Genomic DNA, 9835 nt, shown 5'->3' on the forward strand with positions numbered 1-9835 from the left:
AGCCCGCTCATATGCATAAAATATTGCACTATGTAGAATTAGCCTGACCATTTGCACATAATATTTCACTATGCAGAATTAGCCTGGTCATTTGCATAAAATATTACACTCTGCAAAATTATCCTGACTATTTGCATGAAATACTGCGTTATGCAGAATTAGCCATGCCATTTGCATAAAATACTGCACTATGCAGTATTAGCCGATCCATTTGCATAAAATACTACACTCAAGGCAAAATTAACCCAATCATTTGCATGTAATGTAGATACTTAAATTCTTTCATCAATTTACCATAGTTGACACCCTTCAACAATTTAATCAGTTATAATTTTCTCCTAAAAAAGTTGGTGTTTGACCAAATGCTATCACCAAACAAGTGATATTAATGGTGATAAAAAACAAATGCAGTGTAGTGCATTATAGTTTACTTCTAGTTTTCCTTCAGAAGCCTCACTGCTCACAGATTAGGAGAAGAGATGAAGACCTGGACGAGATGAGAATCGGAGTAAAACAAAAATGCACCTTGAAAATGTGAGGAGGTGAACTTGTCAGACTTCACAAGAGAAAACTTAGCAATTCCTAATGCCCTCTGATTGAATTGTTTTGAAATAGAACAAAAAAAATACAAACCACCTAACAATCATTAGAGTTTAATTAAATTAAATATCCCATTCCACATTAAGCAGTGTAGAATAGGGATAGGGAAGGGGGATAGTGACATGAGTAATGCCTGCATTCCACTGTATAAGGTGCACCAATGTCACTAAACCAACAACGACCCAACACCCCCCTCCTCATCAGACACCGATTCCCTAAGGTTAACAGAGTAGGGCAAGGCTGACATCCCACCTATCACATGAGCCATTACCCTGGGAATTGTCTGGGAAAAAAAAAAAAACCTTACACAAACACTGGGAAGTACTTTACAAGGCTGTATACCACACTCATGCTTATTATTGTACTTGGGTGTTACTTGATCTAACTGGGGATACGAGTGGATTTCTGATATTGATAATTCATTACTATTTAAAAATATAGGCTAACCCATATATATATATATATATATATATATATATATATATATATATATATATATATATATATATATATATATATATATATATATATATATATATATATATATATTATATATATATATATATATATATATTATATATATATTATATATATACAGTATATATATATATATATATATATATATATATATATATATATATATATATATATACAGTATATATATATATATATATATATATATATATATATACAGTATATATATATATACAGTATATATATATATATATATATATATATATATATATATATATATATATATATATATATATATATATATATAATGTGTGTATATACATCCAGAGAGAGAGAGAGAGAGAGAGAGAGAGAGAGAGAGAGAGAGAGAGAGAGAGAGAGAGAGAGAGAGAGAGTCTTGAAAAATCCTCCCTTCATATACTTCATTGTTTACAAATATAAATGAAACTACTACAAAATAACACAATTTTCATCAGCATCATACTGTATAGGCAAACAGACAAAATCAATACTACATATATTGTTAAGTTACGCTTCCAAAAATTAAAGTAAAGACTTCTTAATTTTTGTTAGGTAAAACAAAATGAAATTTAAGCTGTTATTAATAAGTTTTGGTGGAAAAAGCTTTAGATTACCCCCAAGTACTTTGCAGGCAACAAGCCCTTGTTCAAACATGCGAGGAAGAGAAAATTAAGAACAGGTGCAAATCACAACGGCATTTGCCAAAGGGCATCACATGTTCGCTGCTTGGCTTCGATCCATATGACACGAGCGAACGTCAAGGGCAAGTTGAAATCTTTTAGATCTTGAACTAAAGGCAAGGAGACAGAGGTTTTGGGATTAAATAAAGAGAACGTTAATCATCTTTTTGCAATATACCAAAAACACTTCGAGATAGTGACGATATCGTTAAAACTAATCAAATTCGTGTGCCAAGTCCGGCCAAGGTTATACTATCAGGGTCTTTCTGGCACTCATTTCGTTACGTAATTTTATATCTAGGAGGGGGATAGGTGGGGGAGGGTAGGAAGGTATTCCCACCCAAGAGGGAAGGCTACCGTATTCAGTCTGTCTTTCTAATGAGGATTCTTACATAATACTTTTTTATATCTTTAGAATATAAAGTTTTCCTCTTGGAATCGGCATGCGTAAATGCAGATTAAATACGATCAAATAAATTTGTTATGCCGGACCATTTAATAACATACTTGCAGGGGAGGACAGTAGAGCACGTTTTAATAATAATGTATGAAAATTACAAAAAAAGGGAGAATTAAGAGGCCGGTACTTGAACATCAAACACGCTTTGCTAACATTAGGAAAACTTTGACATGGGTAATTGTGAAATCCAGTTACATTTCTCGTATATCGTTCAATAAAAAAGGGTAATAAACAATGATAAAAAAAAACTATAATCTGCAACGGCATACTCCTCAAGAGTAAAATTGTGGAAGTTTCCAAGGGCAGGCTACGCTATGACGAAATTTTCGCCGTCACCATGGAAACCAGCCACTGCTGCAACATTTAGGTTAAAAGCGGGCCTTGACCTCATTATATAAAGCAAAAAAAAGTATGTAAAACTGAGAGTGCGTGTCCTCCCTTATCCTCTGGGAAAATTACCCTCGCCTTTGCCAGGAGGTTTCTGCTAGCTTAGTCCTTTTGTGTGACCAACAAATACGAGGACAGGACAATAACACCGGTTTAGGCCCTTTTACCCGATTTCACATTGATCCTCTAAAGCGTTTAGAGCTTACCTGGCTGTATTGTCTGTGGAGGATAGTGCATGCGCATCTCTGCACCGTCGGGCTTTTTAATTTATCACACTTTCTTACTATTATCACTCCCCGAGACGTAGCCATCACTGGCTCACTGCAGTAAAGCCAATCGTGCGTCTGGCAGTGGCAGACTGACTGTCTGCCTGGCACTGCCGGGACCGACGTCTTTGCCAGACGTTGTCTCTGATTGGCTGAGCTTTACTGCATTGTGACGTCATCGTTCATCCCGTCGTTCGTGATTGGTCAAGGCGTTACCTCTAGATAATTACCATAGCGCCTTTATAGACTGAATGGAGAAGCGCACATTTTTCATGACGTCATTCACTTTATTTGCGTTATTAATTGCTGGTTTAGTATTGACGGCGTTGCCTCATTTCTATGAATAGCAATTAAAATAGTTTTAATAACGTATGAAGTTTTACAAAAAGAAAAATCTGGTGTATTTTTGGGAGGAATAAATGTCTATAATTTGTTGGCAATTGAACAGCGCATGACAGCAGCACTCATTCATGAAGGGAAGACAAGAGAACAAAAACGATTCTCAGTATATAATACAACATATATACATACATACATTCATACATACACACACACACACACATATATATATATATATATATATATATATATATATATATATATATATATATATATATATATATATATATATATATATATATATATATATATATACTTTTCTGATGGGCGTCAAGCTCAGCAAAGCTGCACTAGTCAGGGCCATTCATACATACTACTGAAGGTTGATTTGCTGTGAGCGATCAGATAAAAATCTCTCACCATCACCATTTCACAGGGGCCAGCGTGGTGATATCAAGGTCTATTTACAAGTCTGAGGCCTTTGTCCTACAGTAGACTACAGTAGAATCGGCTGCATTTGTTAATACACACACACACACACACACACACACACACACACACACATATATATATATATATATATATATATATATATATATATATATATATATATATATATATATATGTGTGTGTGTGTGTGTGTGTGTGATTGCATTTGTTCTCACCATCAAACTTTGAAAATACAGAACTCATAGAGGGTTACGTGACTGTAAACAATGTTATTATTATTATTATTATTATTATTATTATTATTATTATTATTATTAATACAAGCTAGGCTATACCCCTAGTTGGTAAAGCAAGATGCTAGAAGCCCACGGGTTCCAACAGGGAAAAGTAGCCCACTGAGGAAAGGAAATAAGGTAATGAATAAACTACCAGAGAAGAATAAACAGTCAAAACAACATATTTCAAGAACAGTTACAGCTTCAAATTACGTTCATAACATATAAATTATATAAGAAAGAAGAAGCGAATTAAGATAGAACAGCATGTCCGCGTGTACCCTCAAGCAAGAGAACTCTAATCCAAGACAGTGGAAGGCCATGGTACACAGGCTATGGAACTACTCAAGACCAGGGAACAAGGGTTTGATTTTGGAGTGTCCTTCTCAATGAGCTGCTTACCATTGTTGCAATGAGTCTCTTCTAGCCTTGCCAATAGGAAAGAAGCCGCTGAACAATTACATTGCAGTAGTTAATCCCTTGGGAGAAGAAGAATTGGTTGGTAATCTCAGTGCTGTCGGGTGTAGGAGAATGTGGTAAGAATAGGCCAGACTATTCGGTGTAGGCTCGCCAAGGCACCAGCCACCCGTTGAGATACTACCACTAGAGAGTTATGGGGTCTTTTGACTGGCCAGACAGTACTATATTGGATCCTTCTCTCTGGTTACGGTTCATTTTCACTTTGCCTACATATTCACACACTGAATAGTCTGGCCTATTCGTTACATATTCTCCTCTGTCCTCATACACCTGACAACACTGAGATTACCAGACAATTCTTCTTACTGCACTGTAATTGTTCAGTGGCCACTTTCCTCTTTGTAAGGGTAGAAGAGACTCTTTAGCTGTGGTAAGCAGCTCTTCTAGGAGAAGAACACTCCAAAATCAAACCATTGTTCTCTAATCTTGGGTAGTGCCTTAGCCTCTGTACCATGGTCTTCCACTGTCTTGGGTTAGAGTTCTCTTGCTTGAGGGTACACTCGGGCACACTGTTCTATCTTATATCTTATTTCTCTTCCACTTGTTTTGTTAAAGTTTTTATAGTTTATAAAGTGATATTTATTTTAATATTGTTGCTCTTCTTAAAATATATGATTTTTCCTTGTTTCCTTCCCTCACTGAGCTATTTTCCCTGTTGGACCCCTGGGCTTATAGCATCCTGCTTTTCCAACTAGGGTTGTAGCTTAGCAAGTAATGATAATAATAATAATAATAATAATGTGTAGGCAAGGACAAAATGAGCCATAGCCACAGAGAGGGATTCAATGTAATACAGCGTGGCCAGTCAAAGGACCCAATAACTCTCTAGTGGTAGTATATCAACGTGTGGCTGGTGCCCTGGTCAACTAAAAGCTGAAAGAGCCATGTACTATATATTCAAGTCATATGCTGAAACAATAATATTTTTTACCATTTGGAGAAAAATTGATATTTTCTCTTATCTCATTTTCGGTTATTGTGGTATTAAGCAAACAAATAAACACGAGGTTCGTTGGCCTTCCTTACGAGGTAGATGCAGACTCTCTCTCTCTCTCTCTCTCTCTCTCTCTCTTGTGGATGTTGGGTGTCACTTGTGAAACTGACAAGTGAAATTATATATATATATATATATATATATATATATATATATATATATATATATATATATATATATATATACATTGTGTGTGTGTTCATTTGTGTCTGGGCGTTAATAACCTATCATTTATACATGCTTAAGTGGATGCGTGTGGAGCAAAGATGAACAAATTAAAGAACTAGACCCAGTGCTTTGAAGAGAAGCCAGCGCTAGTTCAGCTTACACGTTTGGTTGTGTTCACTGTCATCAATTTTCTTATATCACAATTTTAAACAGGCTAATTATCAGAGAGAGAGAGAGAGAGAGAGAGAGAGAGAGAGAGAGAGAGAGAGAGAGAGAGAGAGAGAGAGAGAGAGAAGGTTTTCTTTCGGTTGTGTTTTGCGTTTACACTTGAATAAAATATTGTTTTTATCATGACGAACAATATTGCACAAAATGTAAAAAAAAAAAAATAGCCTTAGATGAGAGATTTAAGGAAAAAATAGAAATGACAATATATTAGGTAATAAAGAAAATGAGCCCGAATTGATAACAGTACAAGGTTCTACTGTCGATCAATGTTCAAGGTACAGTACTGTACTGTACTACCCGATAAAGCAACATGCGGACCTACATATGTTGACCCATGTTTGGAGCAAATATTTCGTTCGTAGTCTCCAAGTATAAAATGGATTTTAGATTCCACACAGAATACCAAATGTGGTTTCTCCTTAAACTGTGTTCTACACGATCCAATTCAAACTAGTTTAGCAGCAATGTCGAAACGCTATATAGCAGCTAAGTAGGTCTACCTAAGCATATTATTATTATTATTATTATTATTATTATTATTATTATCCAAGCTACAACCCTAATTGGAAAAGCAAGATGCTATAAGCCCAGGGGCTCCAATAGGAAAAAATAGCCCAGTGAGGAAAGGAAATAAGGAAATAAATAACTGAAGAGAACAAATTAACAATAAATCATTCTAAAAAAAAGTAATGTCAAGAGATATTTTTGTTATGAAAAGTTTACTTGTGTTGTAAGAAGCTTTACAAGTCTTCTACCAATTGATTAATATATATATATATATATATATATATATATATATATATATATATATATATATATATATATATATATATATATATATCTCGAAATTGCTGCTTTTACCGTTATATACAACACACAAAAAATCGCTAAGAAATCTTCATAATTCAAATACCTGAATTTCAATATGTTTTGGTGACATGAATGTCTAGTTTTAGTCTTCGAAATTCTGATAATCACGTTTATCTACACTTATAAATACATCATAGAAAAATTTCAAATTATGAAGAGAGCTAGGCCTATTCATAAAAAATCCAATAAAAGATGAAAATCTGTTTTCAATGTATTGTTCTATAGTTCCTAACGTATTAAGAAAAAAGTATTGCATTACAATTATATTTTTTATTGTTTAAGTGGCTTTACTATTTAGAATAAACAAAACAACTTTATATTGTGAGTGACTGAAATTACAGATTCATCTTTCATACACAATGTTTCCAATGTCATTTTTTTAGTTTTTCTCTTTTTCCATAAGCCTATGTACACTATTCTGTAAAAGTTTATTCATTAAGCGGAAACATATTATGTCTGATCTCATGTGAACTTGACTAGGCTATTACTAAACTGATTTCACAATTCATAATGATAATAACGATGATAATGTGGTTAACGTAGACATTTGGTGCTTGCAATAAGCGACTCTCGCTGTGCCGTTATCTGTGAAGCCTTAGAAAGGTTTTCGGTCTGAGGGCAGATGTGTAACCTTCACAGTTTTTCCATTTGCTGTTCATTATTGTTATTTCTATTAAGATTACTTTATTGTTGTTATTATTATTATTATTATTATTATTATTATTATTATTAATTAACGGCCATAACAAAGTTAAAAATAATTATAACAACTCTCTCTCTCTCTCTCTCTCTCTCTCTCTCTCTCTCTCTCTCTCTCTCTCTCTCTCTCTCTCTCTCTCTCTCTCTGTATATATATATATATATATATATATATATATATATATATATATATATATATATATTTATATACATATATATATACACACATACATACAGTCCATACATCTCTCTCTCTCTCTCTCTCTCTCTCTCTCTCTCTCACTCTCTCTCTCTCTCTCTCTCTCTCTCTCTCTCTCTCTCTCTCTATAATCTATATATATATATATATATATATATATATATACATATATATATATGTATATATATGTGTGTATATATATATATATATATATATATATATATATATATATATATATATATATATATATATATATATATACTGTATCTCCGACGAGCACCCCACGAAATCACAAATTCATTACACCACGCTTGTCATTACGTCACCACTTTCCGAATGACGTCACCACTTCCCGGTCTTTCCTTTCTAATTCTAGTTTCACCTCCCGGCAAGGTCAAAGGTAAGGTCAGCGTCTGACCCCTACAGAATGAACTTGAAGGTGATGTAACGAAAATCCTGTGGTCAGCAGTTGTCAGCTTCAAGGGTAACTATTATGCACGACCTCTCTCTCTCTCTCTCTCTCTCTCTCTCTCCTCTCTCTTCTCTCTCTCTCTCTCTCTCTCTCTCTCTACAGTCCTTATATGGCTTCATAGATCGATATATTACTAGCTCGTTTATTAAAGAGTTATTACGCAACTTTTTTATTTGTGGTCTTTAACGTTTAGCTTTTACAGAACAAATACAAAATTGACACGATTTGGTGCAGGAAATTAACTAGACCAATTCATTAAACGTATAGGCCTATCAGTTGATTATCTTTTCTCCTTTGTTATTTAATGAATAGTTTCTTACTACTACTACTACTACTACCACTACTACTACTACCACTACTACTACTACTACTACTAACAATAATAATAAATCTATGGCCCTTAATTATGTCTAAAAGAAAGAGAGAAAAGGCTTCAGTCCACAAGTGACGTAAGAGATTAGCCCTTCCTAGGATCCACTTAACTCTTTCTTCCAAGAATAAGTGCATATCCTATGTCAGCTGGTGAAATCCGGTTGTGGTTGGTCATTTCTTGCTTACTTTGAAGGATTCAACAAATCCTTCATGACGTTAAAATAAGATTTCTTTCATACTTGAGATGGTCTTTTAACTGTACTGATATGCAATGTTTATTTCTGTTTTGGTGAACTACAAAATTAGAGTTCTCTTGCTTGAGGGTACACTCGGCGCACTATTCTACCTAATTTCTCTTCCTCTTGTTTTGTTAGTTTTTTTATTGTTTATATAGGAAATATTTATTTTAATGTTGTTATTGTTCTTGAAACAATTTATTTCTCCTTTCCTCCTTTCCTCACTGGGCTGTTTTCCCTGTTGGGGCCCTTGGACTTATGGCATCCTGCTTTTCCAACTGAGGTTGTAGCTTAGTAGTAAAGAAAATAATAATAATAATAATAATAATAATAATAATTTAGTTGTCTTCTTGTTGACATAATAATAATAATGATCATCATCATCTCCTCCTACGCCTATTGACGCAAAGGGCCTCGGTTAGATTTCGCCAGTCGTCTCTATCTTGAGCTTTTAAATCAATACTTCTCCATTCATCATCTCCTACTTCACGTTTCATAATACACAGCCATGTAGGCCTGGGTCTTCCCACTCTTCTAGTGGCTTGTGAAGCCCAGTTGAAAGTTTGGTGAACTAATCTTTCTTGGGGAGAGCGAAGAGCATGCCCAAACCATCTCCATCTACCCCTCGGCATGATCTCATCCACACACGGTACTCGAGTAATCTCTCTTATAGTTTCATTTCTAATCCTGTCCAGCTATATAACTCTGGGGGCTTTGTTCTCAAATCTACAACAACATTAATAATAATGATAATAATAATAATAATAATAATAATAATAATAATAATAATAATACTGTGGTGGTATATATGATTTAATATCAAATGGTCGAATAAGTTATCATTACAGTATTATTTCTTGAATACGAAATGGGGTTACATTTTAATTAGCCCTTTGTTTATATTTAAATATTTATGAGTCTTTTTTGACGGGTTGCGTACACTAGCATGCATGTATATATATATATATATATATATATATATATATATATATATATACAGTATATATATATATATATATATATATATATATATATATATATATATACTGTACAGTATATATATATATATATATATATATATATATATATATATACTGTACAGTATATATATATATATATATATATATATATATATATATATATATACGAGTATATATATATATAT

General features: G+C 33.5%; 1 protein-coding gene across 1 annotated transcript in view; it reads right to left on the bottom strand.

The window, feature by feature from the left end:
* The window catches only part of LOC137651340 (haloacid dehalogenase-like hydrolase domain-containing 5), a 47215-nt gene extending 44232 nt beyond the window's left edge, over positions 1-2983 (bottom strand). Inside the window, exon 1 of the mRNA XM_068384629.1 lies at positions 2829-2983. Within this exon, the coding sequence (XP_068240730.1) occupies positions 2829-2933 (105 nt within the window). The 5' untranslated portion in view covers positions 2934-2983. The remainder of the gene's footprint in view (positions 1-2828) is intronic.
* Positions 2984-9835: the final 6852 nt, after the last annotated feature.

The sequence above is a fragment of the Palaemon carinicauda genome, chromosome 12, assembly GCF_036898095.1.
Source record: "Palaemon carinicauda isolate YSFRI2023 chromosome 12, ASM3689809v2, whole genome shotgun sequence".
NCBI classification, from domain to species: Eukaryota; Metazoa; Arthropoda; class Malacostraca; order Decapoda; family Palaemonidae; genus Palaemon; species Palaemon carinicauda.